Source organism: Stenella coeruleoalba, assembly GCF_951394435.1.
Source record: "Stenella coeruleoalba genome assembly, chromosome: 18".
Classification (NCBI taxonomy): Eukaryota; Metazoa; Chordata; class Mammalia; order Artiodactyla; family Delphinidae; genus Stenella; species Stenella coeruleoalba.
The window spans coordinates 19,027,370-19,046,374 of NC_137164.1; the positions used below are offsets into that span (position 1 = coordinate 19,027,370).

The 19,005-nt window shown below is 40.2% G+C and overlaps 1 protein-coding gene across 8 annotated transcripts in view; it reads left to right on the forward strand.

The window, feature by feature from the left end:
- The window catches only part of MED4 (mediator complex subunit 4), a 204,543-nt gene that overhangs the window by 181,830 nt on the left and 3,708 nt on the right, over positions 1-19,005 (forward strand). For 6 of the 8 annotated variants that reach the window (XM_079903452.1, XM_079903454.1, XM_079903453.1 and 3 more), the window contains 4 exons: positions 12,619-12,685; positions 15,117-15,287; positions 17,060-17,117; positions 17,912-17,998. In XM_079903452.1, coding sequence (XP_079759578.1) covers positions 12,632-12,685; positions 15,117-15,287; positions 17,060-17,117; positions 17,912-17,998 — 370 coding nt within the window. In that variant the 5' untranslated portion in view covers positions 12,619-12,631. Of the gene's footprint in view, positions 1-1,892; positions 2,031-11,000; positions 11,572-12,618; positions 12,686-15,116; positions 15,288-17,059; positions 17,118-17,911; positions 17,999-19,005 lie in introns of those variants that run through there. The other 2 variants (XM_079903451.1, XM_079903458.1) reach the window with 2 other exon arrangements.

Genomic DNA, 19,005 nt, shown 5'->3' on the forward strand with positions numbered 1-19,005 from the left:
GCCGTTACTTATCAGTCTATAGAGACTGTTCAGTGTGCATGTGAATTTGCACAAATCTGAGGGGTATGGAGTTCACAACACACATATACTGCCCACATATTGACCCTCATTATCTGTATAGTAGGACTTATAATTGGTCATTTTTAACTAATTAGAACCCTCCCAGAACTTTTATGTGGAAGCTACGCTAATATGACCTCTCTCCCCCCACCGGAATCCTGACCCAAGACAAACCTGTAAGAGTTGAGTAAACAAAACCCACACAGGCTGCAGGAGTTTAGCCCATTGGAAACTTAACATAAGAAATTATTGACTAGAGCTACTGGGAGGCATGCTTAGAATGCAATTGTAATTAAGAAAGCTTAAATCTAATTTAGTCCATTGCCTGAGAATTGACTGTATTAAAAGAAGGGGTTAGCCCAGAGCAGAAGTGGAGGGTGGTTGGAAAATAAAAGGTGTCCACGAGTCTCTTGCACTGTCTAGGGAAGGAGGCACGCTGACCTATGAACACAAATATGCCAATCTCTCATATCACTACACTATGGAGGTGCAAATCCATATGATTGCATCAATTAAGTTTTTATTTATGTTCATTTGTTCTGCCAAGTTTATCAAGCGACATTCTGGTGATAATTTATGGCTTCCTGTGTGGGTTTGTCTATGAGTATAATTGTGCTCATCGTAAGAGAATAAAGTGGCATTCTGGATTATTATTATTATTCAGCAGTTACCATGAATGAATTTATTTAGCATGAGTCCCAAGGAAATCCTCAGCTCTGGGTGTCCAGCAGGAGTCAGGTTTGGCACATTCAGAAGGACAGAGCAGAGGACAGGACTGGAACGAGGGGACCACAGGTACTCCTGCCTCGCTCCCAGCTGTTGTCTGTAGGTGACAACTTTCCAGCTCACCTTCTGTGACAGCAACTTGGGCCAGATACAGAGCTCCCACTGCCAGTGCTGTTTAACTTCGGGTTTTCCTAGTAAGGAAGGTCTCCTACTGCATTATTCTCCCCCAGAAAAGTGGGCTAAGGTACATTTTTGGTTGATTTGGAATGTGTGCTACATCAATTATTTAAACTATTTTCAACAACCATTTTCATACTATATTGATGGATTCAGTTCGCTGGTCATCTTGAGCAATGAACAAAACAGTTTGTTGGGGGATGTATGATTTTAAAGATGGAGTACGAAATTGTGGAAGCAAGCCAAGTGTCCCTGACAGATGAATGGCTAAGCAAGGAGGGAGGGAAGAATGGGAAATTGTTGATGAACGGATACAGAGTTTCAGTTTTGCAAGATGAAAAGAGCTATGGGGAAGGAGGTGGTGATGGTAGCGCACAGTATGAAAGTACTTCATGCCTCTGAACTGTACACTTAAACACGGTTAACATGGTACATTTTATGCTAAGTGTATTTTACCACAATAAGAAAATAAGATGGATTTCGGTTCCTGTCCCAAAGTGCTTACTGCCTCCCTGAGAGCCCAAGCAGGAGGGTAGGAACAGTGTTATGGGAATGCAGACTAAAGAGAGGTTAATATGAGGAGACCCCGGCCCATTTTACGAAGAAACGACACAAGAGGCAGGCCATTATGTAATTCCCTCAAATGCTTGAAATCCGTTGAGCAGAAGCTTCCCATTCCAGCTTGAATAACCTAAGGCTTAGGAGACCCTGACCGCGATGGAACCCTTCCCTGTTCTCGGTTTGGCTCTCGCTCCAAGGGTTAGACCCGAGAAGCCCTCGCTGCCCAGCAGATGGCGCTGGAGCCCGCAGGGCACCTCCAGGAGCACAGGGGGCGCTCCCGCCCGCCTCTCGTCCCCCGCCTCGGTGACCCTTCCTTCCGCTTGCCGAGCCCGCCTCTCCACGCCTGCGCGTAGCTGCGCGCACGCTGGCCCGTTGCGGAGAATGGCGGCGTCTTCTAGTGGCGAGAAGGAGAAGGAGCGGCCGGGCGGCGGCTCGGGAGCTGTAGGCGGTAACAGCACGCGTGAGAGGCTGCTGTCTGCGCTGGAAGATCTGGAGGTCTTGTCGAGGTGAGGCCGTCGGCCTGAGGGCCTGGCTGGGGCTGGGCAGGGAGGACTGACTCGGGACCACCGGCCTGTCTTGGGCTTGGTGGGGAGGGCCGCGCTCGGGGCTGTGGCGCACGCTCCCAAGGACAGTGCACGAGGGTCGGGACGTGGGCCCGCAACCCTCAGGGGCTCGGACGGCATATTCCCCCCTTAGAGGACATTTTAATACTGACAGTGACTCTGGAACCCCTGACTGTCACAATCGTAGCGAACCTTAGAGGTCGCTGGGTGTGAGTCCCTTCGTCCACCGACACACTCGACAGACATGTCAGGAACTCCCCTGGGTGCTGCGCGCTGGGAGAGGTGTTGCGGGGGAGGCTGGATGTCGACGAGAAGGAGCCCAGTGTCAAGGGGGAGAGACTTACATGTCAACAGTGACTGTGGCGCGGAGCTTGTTTTGATAGGTAGTTAGGGCAGGCTTCCTGGAGAAAGGACTGTATGGGGCGAATGAGTCCCGCAGACCTATTAGGCGGCATGTGCCTGGAACAGCATGTGCAAAGGCCTGGAACAGGAGCACGCACGACTTGGTGCTGGAATTACCAGTTTGGGGTGGCGGGAGTGCAGTGTGTGTGGCAGAGGTAGGAGATGAAATTGGATGTCCTCCTCCTTATTCTGCCATTTTTCATGGTAATCTGTCAGATTGAAGCGTTCCTTAGCTCCAATGCATTCACTTGGATGTTAAAATTGTTCTGGTTCTTCCTCCTAAAATGTTCCCATCCCCACTGTTATAATTAATTCTTAATGCAGCTTCCCAACAGTTTCACTTGCCTTAATGCTTCTGCATTTTATCCTTCTATATTACCTGAGAGCAGAGCTATCTTTTTAAAAAAGCTTCTGGTATTACTTTTCTGCTTTAGAATATTTGGTAGCTTCCCATTGCCCAGTGAAGTAAAGTTCAAACTCTTTAGCTTATCGTGCAGTAAAGCCATTCTCCACCCCTGTTAATCCATCTTGTTGTCCTTACTTACTGCCGCATCCCTCTGCCCTCCCATACCCTTTATTCCAGCCTCGGTGAATGCTCCCCATTCTCAAGCTGGCTAGCTTCCTCATCTTCAGTACCGTTTTTACTCCACCTCCAACTTGATGAATCATTCATTTACCCTCCAGAATCCAGTTCAAGTGTCACCTTTTCTGTAGTCAACATTCTTTGACGTTTTTGAATAAGTCTTATATATAGGCATACCTTGTTTTATTCCACTTTATTGCACTTTGCAGATTTTTTTTTTTTTACAGATTGAAGCTTTGTGGCAACCCTGTGTCAAGCAAGTCTGTTGGTGCCATTTTTCCAACAGCATTATTTTTAAATTAATACTGTTTTATTTTATTTTTTAAACTTTCTTTTTTTAAATTTATTTTATTATTATTTTTTAATTTTTATTTTATATTGGAGTAAAGTTGGTTTACAATGTTGTCTTAGTTTCAGGTGTACAGCAAAGTGATGCAGTTATACATATACATCTGTAACCAAGTCCAGGCTCCTACTGCTAACCACATGACAGGCTAATAAATCAAGAGATGAGGTGTTGGGGCAGGGAATAGAGACTTTATTCAGAAAGCCAGCAAACCGGGAGGATGCTGGACTCATACCCCGAAGAACCATCTTGCCTGAGTTAGAATTCAGGCTTCTTTTATACTAAAAGGGGAGGGGCTAAAGTCAAAAATTTAGGTCAGCCTCCTGCGGGGATGTGTTCATTTCTTCCTCTCTGCAGTCTTTCACAGGTGGGCCTGGTCAAGATGTTTCGCATGAGCTCAGCAAAGGTGTTTTAGCTTAATGCTCATTACCCGGAGGCAGGACTCCCAGAGATGGGCCATCATGTATAATTTAAGCTTATAGGCAACGTCTCTTTAGTAATTAACTTGTAATAGAATAAAAAGGTTCTTCCCTATTACAGATTTTTCTTTTTCAGATTCTTTTCCCATATAGGTTATTACATACAGAGCTCCCTGTGCTATACAGTAGGTCTTTGTTGATGATCTATTATATATAGTGGTGTGTATATGTTGATCCCAACATCCTAATTTATCCCTCCCCCCCACCTGTCCCCTTTGGTAACCCTAAGTTTGTTTTCTAAATCTGTGAGTCTGTTTCTGTTTTGTAAATAAGTTCATTTATATCGTTCTTTTAGATTCCACGTATAAGTGATATCATATGATATTTGTCTTTCTCTGTCTGACTGACTTCACTTAGTATGATAATCTCTAGGTCCATCCATGTTGCCGCAAATGGCATTATTTCATTCTTTTTTATGGCTGAGTAATATTTTATTGTATATATGTATCACATCTTCTTTATCCGTTCGTCTTTTAATGGACATTTAGGTTGCTTCCATGTCTTGGCTATTGTAAATAGTACTGCGATGAACATTGAGGTGCATGTATCTTTTTGAATTACGGTTTCCTCTGGATATGTGCCCAGGAGTGGGATTGTTGGATCATATGATAGGTCTATTTTTAGTTTTTTAAGAAACCTCCATACTTTTCTCCATAGTGGCTGTACCAATTTACATTCCCACCAGCAGTGTAGGAGGGTTCCCTTTTCTCCACACCCTCTCCAGCATTTATTGTTTGTAGACTTTTTGATGATGGCATTCTAACTGGTGTGAGGTGATACCTCATTGTAGTTTTGATTTGCATTTCTCTAATAATCAGCGATGTTGAGCATTTTTTCATATGACTGTTGGCCATCTGTATATGTTCTTTGCAGAAATGTCTATTTAGGTTTTCTGCCCATTTTTGGATTGGGTTGTTTTTTTGATATTGAGCTGCATGAGCTGTTTGTATATTTTGGAGATTAATCCCTTGTTGGTCGCATTGTTTGCAAATATTTTCTCCCATTCTGTGGGTTCTTTTCGTTTTGTTTAAGGTTTCCCTTGCTGTGCAAAAGCTTTCAAGTTTGATTAGGTCCCATTTGTTTATTTTTGTTTTTATTTTCATTACTATAGGAGGTGGATCAAAAAAGATCTTGCTGCTATTTATGTTAGAAAGTCTTCTGCCTATGTTTTCCTGTAAGAGTTTTATAGTATCTGGTCTTACATTTAGGTCTTTAATCCATTTTGAGGTTATTTTTGTGTGTGGTGTTAGAGAGTGTTCCAATTTCATTCATTTACATGTGGCTGTCCAGCTTTTCCAGCACCACTTATTGAAGAGACTGTCTTTTCTCCATTGTATATTCTTGCCTACTTTGTTGTAATTAACTGACCATAGGTGCATGGGGTTATTTCTGGGCTTTCTATCCTGTTCCACTGATCTGTAAATGTGTCTTTGTGCCAGTACCATACTGTTTTGATTACTGTAGCTTTATAGTATAGTCTGAAGTCAGGGAGTCTGATTCCTCTGGCTCTTTTTCTTCCGCAACATTGCTTTGGCTGTTTGGGGTCTTTTGTGTTTCCATACAAATTTTAAGATTTTTTTCTTCTAAAGATCTGCAAAAAATGCCATTGGCAATTTGATAGGGATTGCATTGAATCTGTAGATTGCCTTGAGTAGTATAGTAATTTTGACAGTATTGATTCTTCCAATCCAAGAACATGGTGTATCTTTCCACCTGTGTCATCTTCCCATTTCTTTCATCAGCGTCTTATAGTTTTCAGAGTACAGGTCTTTTGTCTCCTTAGGTAGGTTTATTCCTAGGTATTTTATTCTTTTTGATGCGATGCTAAATGAGATTGTTGCCTTAATTTCTCTTTCTGATCTTTTGTTGTTAGTGTATAGAAATGCAAGAGATTTCTGTTTATTAATTTTTGTACCCTGTAGCTTTACCGAAATCATTGGTGAGCTCTAATAGTTTTCTGGTAGTGTCTTTAGGATTTTCTTTGAATAGTATGTCATCTGCGGTGACAGTTTTACTTATTTTATTTCTTTTTCTTCTCTGATTGTCATGGTTAGGGCTTCTAAAACTATGTTGAATTAAAGTGGTGAGAGTGGACATACTTGTCTTGTTCCGGATCTTAGAGGAAATGCTTTCAGCTTTTCACCTTTGAGTATGATGTTAGCTATGGGTTTGTCATATGTCTTTATTATGTTGAGGTAGGTTCCCTCTATGCCCACTTTCTGGAGAATTTTTATCATAAATTGGTGTTGAATTTTGTCAAAGGCTTTTTCTGCATCTATTGAGATGATCATATGGTTTTAATTCTTCAGTTAATGTGTATCACACTGATTTGTGGATATTGAAAAATCCTTGCATCCCTGGGATAAATCCCACCTGATCATGGTGTATGATCCTTTTAATGTATCCTGGATTTGGTTTGCTAGTATTTTGTTGAGGATTTTTGCATCTATGTTCATTAGTGATACTGACCTATAATTTTCTTTTTTTGTGGTATTTTTGTCTGGTTTTGGTATCAGGGTGACGGTGGCTTCATTAAATGAGTTTGGGAGTTTTACTTCCTCTGCAGTTTGTTTTGTTTTTTTGTTTTTGCGGTACGCGGGCCTCTCACTGCTGTGGCCTCTCCCGTTGCAGAGCACAGGCTCCGGATGCGCAGGCTCAGCGGCCACGGCTCACGGGCCCAGCCGCTCTGCGGCATGTGGGATCCTCCCAGTCCGGGGCACGAACCCACGTCCCCTGCATCGGCAGGCGGACCCTCAACCATTGTGCCACCAGGGAAGCCCTGCAATTTTTTGAAATAGTTTCAGAAGAATAGGTGTTAACTCTTCTCTAAATGTTTGATAAAATTCGCCTGTGTAGCCGTCTGGTCCTGGACTTCTGTTTGTTGGGAGTTTTAAAATCACAGTTTCAATTTCAGTACTTGTGATTGGTCTGTTCATATTTTCTACTTCTTCCTGGTTCAGTCTTGGGAGATTGTACCCTTCTAAGAATTTGTCCATTTCTTGTAGGTTGTTCATTTTATTGGCATATAGTTTAAGAACAGCTAATGGTTAATTGGAAAATACCTCCCTTGCTACTTTTTGAGCCAATTTTTTCCACTTGCTTGAATTCTGGGTCTTGTTCTGTTTGAAATATTCCCTTGAGCTCTTCCTTCTTTTGGGAGAATTCTCACCAGAAGCCCAAGTCTAATACTTGATTGACTTCTAGAATTTTTGCTAAGGAATCTTGATGACACTGATGAGTGTGAAATTAGTTGAGTTAAAATGATCCTTATTATTTGTTCATTTTGACTAACCACATGGTATGGATGGTGGTAATTAATTTTTCTGTAAATATGTTGACTTTGTGAAGAAGTAACACCCCCTTTGGGAAGCAATGGATGCTGCCTTTTGTTCTGAGTAGGTCTTAGTCTGAGAATTTCAAATCTTTGCCTTAGTATAACCAAAGAACTGTTACATCTCACCCTTCTACTCTGGAGTCCAGTAAATTCGTTTCTTTTCTCAGCTTTACTTGCTGTAACATAATTTGTCTGTTTTGCTGAGTAACCCTAGTATATATTTCATGTCCACCAAGTTCAGGAACTGTGTTTCTGAGCCTACCCATTCAGTATAATGGTCTTTGAGAACATCTCCTGACATTGGACAGCCCAGTAGTCAATATTGAGATCTTGCCTCTAGATTGGCTCCTGGGCTGTCTATCTATGGTGTGTTTACCTGATGCTGTCGGTACTATAGGAGTGCATATACTTGGTATTCATGTACTCTTTGCTTGAGATAGCATAGCTAAGTAATTTATCAGTTATGTTAAATTTGAGACTAAATTGAAATTCTCTTGTATCTAGATTTGACCAATTTATCCCTCTCTATATTTGATTCTTGATTGTCAAGTATAGCATTTTCGTTTGATGAAGTGTATTTATCCACTGAAATTCTGAATCATTTAAATTTTCCTCAGGAACCTCGGTGTTTCTGAAACTTTCTCCTTCAGCTTTCCCGTTGTACATGATCACCTGAAGTGCTGAGTTCTCTTTTGCTTCCTCTAAAAGAAGCTGTAGTTCTTCTGCTTCCCATGCTCCAGGAATGCCAAAAAGACTTGGATTTCTCGTTAATTTGTAGTCCTCACTGAATCTGTTGACAGATTGGTTAAAGCCTTCTTTCTTGAGGCGCTCTGCTGCCTGTGGTAATAGCCATTGTCTTAGAAGTTCGTTTTTCTTTTTCTCTGATTTTCTCATGCCGTATCTGCCACATTGTTTTATTTGTTCATCTCTATAGAAAGACTGGGTGACAGTAAGCAAGTGAGAATTTCTCTCTTTTATAATCCTGGAAATGGTTGTTAGTGGTGATGGAAGAGATGTCACTTTGGTTTGCCACCTAAGACTCATTGGAACTCCTCCACAGAATGAGGCTGCTCCAGTGTGATTGGCTTTCCAAAAAGTCCCATTATGTGGCCAGTCACACATAGATACTTATACTGATTCTGTGATATGTGAAGTTTGTCATTATCCTATGAATGAACTTATTCTCTTTGCATTTTTTTATGAAAAATGAAAAAAACCTCATTATTGTAACCTCTTGACTTTAGAAAGTAGTGGTTGTGAAATTTGGCATATATTTTTTTACTCTTACCTGATTATATAGCCTTCTAGTATATTATTGGGGTGGCCAAAAAGTTCCTTAGGTTTTTAAGTAAAAATGAAAGACACATTTTTCATTTTCACCAAGAACTTCATTGAACAACGTATTCACCCTTTTGTTCCACTACCTTCTGCCATTTTTCAGGCAACTTCATAATTCCATCTTCCCAAAACTTTTTATCTTTTTGAGCAAAGAACTGTTCCAGGTGCCTTTTACAGTCTTCCAGGGAATTGAAATTCTTTTCATTAAGAGAATTTTGTAAAGACCGAAATAAATGGAAATCTGAAGGTGCAATGTCTGGTGAATACCGCAGAGGAATCATAACTTCCCAGCCAAACTGTAACAGTTTCTGCCTGGTCATCAAAGAAACATGCGGTCTTGTGGTATCCTGATGGAAGATTATGCGTTTTCTGTTGACTAATTCTGGACGCTTTTCGTGCTTTCAGTTGGTCTAATTGGGAGCAGTACTTGTTGGAATTAATCGTTTGGTTTTCCGGAAGGAGCTCATAATAGAGGACTCCCTTCCAATCCCACCATATATACAACATCACCTTCTCTGGATGAAGACCGGCCTTTGGTGTGCTTGGTGGTGATTCATTTCACTTGCCTCATGATCTCCTCCGTTCCACATTATTGTACAGTATCCACTTTTCATCACCTGTCACAATTTGTTTTAAAAACGGAACATATTCGTGACGTTTCATTAGAGAATCACATGCGGAAATATGGTTAAGAAGGTTTTTTTTGCTTAACTTATGTGGAACCCAAACATCAAAGCAATTCACATAACCAAGCTGGTGCAAATGATTGTCAGCGCTAGGTTTCGATATTGTGTGTCAGCTATCTCCCGCGTGGTCTAACGTTGATTGTTCTCAATTAATGTCTCGGTTTGATTGCCATCAACTTCAACTGGTCTGCCTGACTGTGGAGCATCATCCAGCGAGAAATCTCCAGCACAGAACTTCACAAACCACTTTTGACATGTTTGATCAGTCACAGCGCCTTCTCTGTACACTGCACAAATCTTTTTTTGCATTTCAGTTGTGTTTTTACCTTTCTTGAAATAATCAAGCATAATGTGCTGAAAATGTTGCTTTTTTTCTTCCATCTTCAGTATTAAAATGGCTACACAAAAATTCAGGTTTGGTAAGTGCTTTTTTAAATGCATGCTGACATGACAGCTGTCACAGTACAGTCTAACAAAGTTGTTTTGAATGAAGTTAAAGACCACTAAGCGCTGCTAGAGCCATCTACGGAAAAAACCGAACGAACCTTTTGGCCAATCCAATACTTTGTAAGATGTGATAGAATCAGGTAGTCTTTGGAGGAATTAAAAAAAATAGAAACCTATAGGTAGATTGTAGTCTAAAAAGTTTTTCTTAACCTGTTTGTAACTCAGAACTCATTGTGGAACAGAAACCACATTGATAGGAGTCTTGAGGTTTCCCCACCAGCCTATTAATTGTTTACCTGGGGCTTCCCTGGTGGCGCAGTGGTTAAGAATCCGCCTGCCAATGCAGGGCATGGGTTCAAGCCCTGGTCCGGGAAGATCCTGCATGCCGCGGAGCAACTAAGCCTGTGCGCCACAACTACTGAAGCCCGTGCGCCTAGAGTCTGAGCTCCGCAACAAGAGAAGCCACCGCAATGAGAAGCCCGCGCACTGCAACTAGAGAAAGCCCGCGCACAGCAATGAAGACCCAGTGCAGCCAAAAATAAATTTAAAAAATAAATTAATTTAAAAGAAAATTGTTTACCTGAAGTGTAGTATCACAAATAATATAGGACCTAACCCTGTATAAGTTATATTTGTGTGGAAATGTGGGAGGATTCTAATTTGGCATGCCAGGAGTACAGCTGCTTCCTTTGTAGCGCTACGGGCCTCCTACTCCCATAATGAGAGAGAGGACAGGGGGTCCTTCAGCCTCTCTTCACCCTTGGAGTGGACAGAGGTTTCCACTTTGTCCTAGACAGTTAGTGAAGAGCACTGAATCTTACAGACCTCTCCCTCCCTCCCTTAAAGTAAGCCCTTGTAAGGTTTTCTGTTGATTTATACTCCCAGATTGGCAAGAAAGGGTCATTCTGCATCTCCCACCATACCCCCAACCCCTTACCACCATCCCTTCCCCACAGAAACCAGCTTTTATTTAGGCCAGGGGTTCTCAACTCTCTTCATCTCATTAATGGGGTGCAGAAAAGGGCTAATATAACATGCTATTTTCATAAAATGTCTGTTTAATCCATTAGCAAGTCCTGTCAGCTCTGCTTCCAAAATATATCCTAAATCTGTCCATGTTTCCCCATTTCCATTACTAAATCCTAGTGGCTAGGACGTAGTCAAAGCCAGTGTCATCTTTTGCCTGGGACACTACAAAAACCACCTAACTTGATTCCCTTTCTAGCTCTCTTACAGTCTGTTCTCCAGATAGTTCAGCAGTTGTTTAAAAATGTAAATCAGGTCATGTCCTTTGCCTGTTTAAAATAATCCAGTAGCTTCTCTTTGCACTTAAGAGTGAAATACTAATCCTGTACCCTGACCTACAAGGCCCTACACAATCCAGCCCGCCCCCTCCCTCTCTCTTTCACTCCCTCCCTCCCTCCATTGTCCTTATTTTGTATCCTGCTCCCTGGTGCCTGCTGTGCTCTGGCCACATTTCCTCAAACCCGTCTTTGAGCCAGTGAGCTAGCTGGGTCTTTTACCAAGCATTCTTTCCTCCCACATCTCCTGGCTGGCTTCTCTTGTTTAATTCATGTTTTACTTCAAAGATATTCCCATAGAGAAACCTTCCCTGACCACCCAGTTTAAGTAGCCAAAACTACCTCACTGACCCTCTCTGGTTTAACACTGCTTTATTTTCTTCCTAACCCCTGTCACTCTGGTTTTACTTACATATTTTTTGTCTTCTCTATTAGAATTTAATTGCCATTGTTCACTTTACTAACCCAAGCATCTAGAAAGTGCCTGGCACGTAATAGGCACTCAAGAAACATTTGAATGAGTGAATGAAGACTTTTTATTCCCTTATCTACTTTTTTCATTAATTAGGTAATTAATTCATACATAATGGTGTATGGGAGGGAGGTTGAGTCCAATTTGCACCATCCACTAAAATAGCCTGAGGCTAGTGAGTGGAAGGTGGAACTATGAAGGTAAAAATAGCATGGCAGCCAGTGAGAAGGTACAAACCCTGGGCTGACTAGTAGTGGCAGGTAGTTAATTGTGAAGCTGTCCTCTCCTGGATAATTTCTGAATTAAGTCCCATCTATCAACAGTTTTGAAACTAATATATAGAATATTACCTGCTACACATTTTTCCCCAATCATTCTACTGTTTTTCATGTAGAAAATTAGCATATTTAACAAATGAGCATTCTAGAAATGTATGATTTATTATGTGTAAGTATCCCTCTTAGCTGATACCTGTTTGGTTAATTTAAAAATTTGCAGGTGAGAAGTTTTGTGTCACAACTACTCAGTTCTGCCATTGTAGTGGCAAAGCAGCCTCAGGCAATATGTAAATGAAGGGGAGTGGCTATCATCAAAGAAAAGTTATTTACAAAAACCACAGATGGGCTGCATTTGGCCTGTAGACCCCTTATGTAGGAGTTTTTCTTGCATAAACCACGCATAATGCATTGTCTGCATTTTCTACTTTGGTTTCTTTAAAGTGAAATGAGCACTTGGACACTCATCAAGCAGACTTAGGGCAGGCTCTTGCTGAGTTTTTATGACTTTACTTCTCCTGGTTCCATAGTTATTCTTTACAAACCTCTGTTAAGTGTTTCCAAGCTTAGGTTTTTATAGAAACAGTTTTTCCTATTCACAGTCATACTTCATTTGTATTTATATACTCAATTTATACAATTATAGTAATAGTAAAGTTTGAATAAATGGGCCTGGTAATGAACACAGCTGAGTCTTGGTGAGAATGTACTGTGCCAGTGAGAGCTGAAGTCCACAGTCAAAGTGGCCTGTGGGGCAATAGCTCTGAGTACTCAGCTTGCTGTGGGTACTGTGAATCCAGCAAGTCAGTCAGGTGGAGATCAGGTAGAGCCTCTATTGTATTTACTTTGCAAACTTTTTGTTTTATAGAGAACTTATAGAAATGCTGGCGATTTCTAGAAACCAAAAGTTGTTACAGTCTGGAGAGGAAAACCAGGTAAGTGGTTTCTTTTTGAATTAAACACAAAAAAACCTCCCATCATTTCTACAATTTCCTATTTATATTTACTTTGTGTGAGAACAGGAAGATCAGATTCTATTAAATTATTAATTGCAGTTTTTAAATTGAGTTTTTTTCATCATTTAGGTAAGGTATAATTGACATGTAATATTTTTTTTTTTTTTTTTGCGGTACGCGGGCCTCTCACTGTTGTGGCCTCTCCCGTTGCGGAGCAGTAGGCTCCGGATGCGCAGGCTCAGCGGCCATGGCTCACAGGCACAGCTGCTCCGCGGTATGTGGGATCTTCCTGGACCGGGGCACGAACCCGTGTCCCCTGCATCGGCAGGTGGACTCTCAACCACTGTGCCACCAGGGAAGCCCGACATGTAATATTGTATTAGTTTAAGATGTATATCATAACAATTTGATATAGGTACATAATGCAAAATGATTACCACAGTAAGTTTAGTTAACATCCATCACCTCACATGGTTAAGTTTGTTTGTTTGTTTGTTTTTTTGCCATACCACGCGGCATGTGGGATCTTAGTTCCCCAAGCAGGGATGGAACCCACGCCTCCTGCAGTGGAAGTGTGGAGTTTTAACCACTGGACCACCAGGGAAGTGCCCAGTTTTCTTTTCTTTATTTTTTTTTTCCTTAAACAAATTTTATTCATTTATCTATCTATCTATTTATTTATTTATTTTGGGCTGCATTGGGTTTTTGTTGCTGCACATGGTCTTTCTCTAGTTGTAGTGAGCAGGGGTTACTCTTTGTTGTGGTGCGCAGCCTTTTCTTGTTGTGGAGCACATGGGCTTCAGTAGTTGTGGCGCACGGGCTTAGTTGCTCTGCAGCATATGGGATCTTCCCAGAGCAGGGCTCGAACCTGTGTCCCCTGCATTGGCAGGCGGATTCTTAACCACTGTACCACCAGGGAAGTCCTTTCTCTTCTTATGATAAAAACTTCTAAGAAAATTGCAGGGAAAGTGGCACCTTTTCATGTACCTGTTGACCATTTGTATGTCTTTGGAAAAATGTTCAGTTCCTCTGCACATTTTTTTTTTTTTTTTTTTTTGCGGGCCTCCCACTGTTGTGGCCTCTCCCGTTGTGGAGCACAGGCTCTGGACGCGCAGGCTCAGCGGCCATGGCTCACGGGCCCAGCCACTCCGCGGCATGTGGGATCTTCCCAGACCGGGGCACGAACCCGTGTCCCCTGCATCGGCAGGCAGACTCTCAACCATTGCGCCACCAGGGAAGCTCCTGCACATTTTTTAAGAACTTTTAGAAGTTGCTGAGATTTATTCTCTTAGCTATTTTCAAATTTACAGTACTGTATTCTTAATTATAGTCACCATGGTGTACGTTATATTTCCAGAACTTATTTATCTTATAGCCTGGAGTTTGTACCTTTTGACCACCTTTACCCATTTTGCCGCCTTCCCCCTGGCAGCCACCAATCTGAGCTCTTTTTCTATGTGTTTGGCTCTTTTTACATTCCACATATAACTGAGATCATACGGTGTTTGTCTTTTTCTGTCTGACTTATTTCCTTTAATGCAATGTTCTTAAGGTCCATCCATGTTATCCCAGATGCCAAGATTTCCTTCTTTTTTTGTGGCTGAATGATATTCCTTTGTGTGTGTGTGCATGTGTATAGATTTACATCACGTTTTCTTTATCCATTCATCCATTCATGGACACTTAGATTACTTCCTTGTCTTGGCTATTGTGAATAATGCTACAGTGAACATACGAGTGTAGATATCTTTTCGAAAATAGTGATCTCATTTCCTTTGGATAAATACTCAGAAGTAGAATTGCTGGATCATATGGTAGTTCTAATTTTAATTTTTTAAGTAACCTCCACACTTAATGGAATGTTTTCCACAGTAGTTGCACCAATTCAGATTCTAAGGGTTCCCTTTGTCTCCACATTCTCACCAACATTTGTTATCTTTTGTCTTTCTGATTATAGCTGTTCTAGCTGGTGCAGGGTCATATCCAGTTGTGTTGATTTGCACTTCCCTGGTGATTAGTGAAGTTGAATACCTTCTCATGTATTTTTGGCCGCTTGTATATGTTTGGAGAAATGTCTATTCAGTTCCTGGTGTCAACTAATAAAATCATCTCAAATTTTACCTTCCCTGAGAAATGAATAAACCTGCTCATTTTGGCATATTGCTAGTTCTGAAAGGTTTGTTTTATTTTGTGTGAAAGAATAGCATATAATTAGAAAAAGCAGAAAACCTTGATATTAATCTCTTCTAAAATAATCATAGGTAGGCTAATTTTAACAATGATTAGTAAACAGTACTTTGAAGGTGTTAAGACTTTATGGACTAGCCAATTCACATGTGGATTCTTTGTTTCACTGGAATGTAGTTCTTCAGTATTCTGTTGTCTGCTTTAATCACCTATTATCTGACAGGTCCTGGAGTTGTTAATTCATAGAGATGGGGAATTTCAAGAACTAATGAAATTGGCACTTAATCAGGGAAAAATCCATCATGAAATGCAAGTTTTAGAAAAAGAAGTAGAAAAAAGAGACAGTGATATTCAGCAACTACAAAAACAGCTAAAGGAAGCGGAACAGATACTGGTAAGTTGATAGAGGCTGTTTCTTAATGTAAAAAAGGATACTATTTACTCTATTTCTGAAAAATAAATCTATTACAATTTTGAAGTGGTAGAAAACTTGAATTTCCAAGTCTAAAAGTGACCCCTTGTCACTTTGGTTAGATGAAAGACCATGTCATTCCCTTTTTTTTTAATGTTTATTTATTTTATTCGTTTATTTTATTTATTTATTTGGCTGCGTCTTGTCTTAGTTGCGGCACGCAGGATCTTTTCGTTGTGGCACGCGGGCTTCTCTCTAGTTGTGGCATGTGGGCTCGAGAGTGAGTGGGCTCTGTAGTTGCAGCACGAGGGCTCTCTCATTGAGGCGCACGAGCTCAGTAGTTGCGGCACGTGGGCTTAGTTGCCCCGCGGCAACTGAGATGTGGGATCTCAGTTCCCTGACCAAGAAGAAGGCGGATTCTTTACCACTGGACCACCGGGGAAGTCCCTCCCTTTTTAATTATTGTTTTCCGATAGTCTGCATTACTTTTGAGCCATATTTTCATTATTTGAAGATTTCACAAGTTTGAATTAATAGAAATGGGAAGTTTTACTTTTATCCTGTCCTAAGTTTTCATTTGTTAATAGTCTAAATCTCTACTTCAGTTTTAGAAATAATTTTTGAAATCAGTAAAAGTATATACCAATTTTATATATTGATTAAAATTTACATTTATTTAGTCTTCCATCCTAAACTAGATGGGATTTATATGTAAATATATATAGATATAGATATATGTTAAGGACTCTAGTTTTTCCTTTCTTGTTCTTGGCTACTATTTCAAAGAGACAATTTATTTGTTATTATTTGCTCAGTTATTTCACTAAATACTAACTAATGTCATTGTTATGTGGTGGTATTGCAGGAAGACTTGAGTTTGATTCTCATATGGACCAGACATTGCTGGCTCCTCTCTAGATTAGATTTCCAAAAGACAGTGAACACAAGGACTATAAAAAGACTAAATTTTATGATTTAGATAGTGGCAACTAACAGTTATTAAGTACTAGTGCACCAGGCCCTGTACTTTGCACTTCATGTGTATTATCTCAATCTTCATCACAGTTATATGAGGTCAGTACCGTTATTCTATTTTTACAGACAAAACCATAATTTTAAATGAATACCTACCTTGCCCAAGAGGTAAAAGTTGAGAGATGGAACATAAACCTAGATCTCTCTGACTCCATACTCTTAAATGCTGTGTTACGGTGGAGGATGCATATACTAGGTTAGCTTCATTTTACCCTTTAGTTTGCCTTTGCCCAGGGGAGGGTGGGTGGAAGAGTTCATTATAATAGTCATTAAGCATGGAGGTAATGGTAATGTATAAATGAATGAGACTATCAATCCAAGAATTTATCTTGTAAACTAGAAAAAAAATTTTTTTGGTATTTTATCCTTGAACTAGATATAAGAATAGGATGCTTTGGGAGTAGTACGTGGTCTGTTTTCTGCCTGTTTATGATAGATGACATAAAGAAAAAATGGTAGTGAACAATCCAATTTACATTTTGTTTCTAACAACTAATGTGTATGGAGATTGACTCATAAATGTTTCTTTTTTTCATTGACTGTAACTGATACAAATGATACCCAAGTGGTGGTTCAGAATATTACAAATAAATTGTGGGGATTTCCAAATTTTACATATTGTTTCTATGGGATAAATGATTTTGTGAATTTAGCCAAAAACTGGGCTTGGTATAGTTTTGAATAATCCATATTTCTTTTTTTAATGTTGTTTAAATTAGGCAACAGCTGTTTACCAAGCAAAAGAAAAACTCAAGTCAATAGAAAAAGCAAGAAAAGGTTAGTACTGTGGGAACACTGAATGACTTTCTGAAAAATCCAAATTTTGGTTTCAAGAAACTGATGAGAGGATTATTGGTAATCATTTGCTGCTGTTGAAAAGTTTCCAATAAATTTTCTTGTAAAGTGTCTGCTATATAGCACTATGCTGGGCATTGCTAGGGAGGTGTCACATCCTTTTCCAGGTTATAAAAAGCAATAATAGAAGTTACGGCTATTACCCAAACGTGCAATAAAGACAGTGGGTTTTTTAAATTGTTGGGAGAGGAGAACATGGGCTGGAAGCAAATGGGATTTGAGGTGGATCTTGAAAGACTGTGAAGTCAGAACTAGATAAGGCTTTGGGATGTGTGCACATGTAGTGGTGCTTCGAGAGGCTCAGCATGGCTTCTCGTCCTGTCCTGCTTCTCTCTTTCAAAGGCTTCCATTTTGGATCTTTTAGATTGCATACTAAAAGTCAGAATTATAATGAAGACTTTGGTTACTTTTAATGATTTGTAGGTATGATTTACATCTAACTCGCCTCTTGTCCTATTTTAGATTAACTGCTGTTAAATGTTTGATGTGTGTTCTTCCAGATTTTTCTTAGATCTGTAATACATACGTAACAAGAACAATACAAATACATATATTCTAAAATAAAAACCAGGTTGTGCTATACATATTATTTACTAGTGTACTTTTTTAACCTAATGTATATATTTTAAGTATGAAGTATATCTGTGATGTATGCACTGACAAACTTGTATGTTTACTAGACTGAAATGTTAACACTATCCTCTTGACTCTCTCAGGTGCTATCTCCTCTGAAGAAATAATTAAGTATGCACATAGGATTAGTGCAAGTAATGCTGTGTGTGCCCCACTGACCTGGGTCCCAGGTAAAAGTAATTCTCTTTTTACTAGATACATGTGGTTTTGAAAATTCTTAGGTGACTGTACACAAAAATAGGAAGAAAAGATTTAAATATGGAATGTATTTATCCTTAGAAACATGTTTCATATTTTCACATCTTTAGTGTCTTATAAGTGATAATATAGGCCATGGGGTTTTATCAGTTTGGTTTTCTACAAAGCTGTTGCCACTGGAAACTGTTTCTTTCCCTTTTTTAAAAAAAATAAGTAATTAATAAATTTTAAAAGTATAATATGTGATGATTCTAAAGCTATAGATTTATATACCTGTAAAACCCAGGCTGGCCAGAAGCTAACTTTTTTGAGCCATTAGGATTTCCACAAGGGTTCCAGCCTGAGAAAGAGACAGTCCCGACTCTTAGGGGATAAAGATGAAGCACTGGACACCCAGCAGCAGACACACAGGACTGCAGAGAGCTGGAGTAATTAGAAATAGCAGAGAAATAAACTGCCACATATATATATATATTTTTTTAACTTTTATTTATTTATTTGGTTGCATCAGGTCTTAGTTGCGACACGTGGGCTCCCTAGTCACTGCAGGCGGTCTCCTTAGTTGCGGCATGCCAACTCTTAGTTGCTGTGTGGCATGTGGGATCTAGTTCCCCGACCAGGGATTGAACCCCGGCCCCCTGCATTGGGAGCGCAGAGTCTTATCTACTGCGCCATCAGGGAAGTCCCTTGCTACATATACTGACAGCAGAGACGTCAGGTAGAGCAGCAGCCTTTTGGGAGGAATGGGAGGTAGTTATCTCAGCTCTAGTCAGTCCTGACGGTGGTATTTTGCCATACCTGAAACACTAAGGGTAGCTACGGTTTTGGAGGATAAATAATCTGGAGTTGGTGAGAAAATATTACCAAAAAATTGGTCCAAATCTGGCCAAGTTTTCATCAACCCAGAACTAAAAAGTGTGCTTTCATGATTGGAAATGAATGTTATTGGCTCCTGATACTCCACTGGAATGTTACAGGA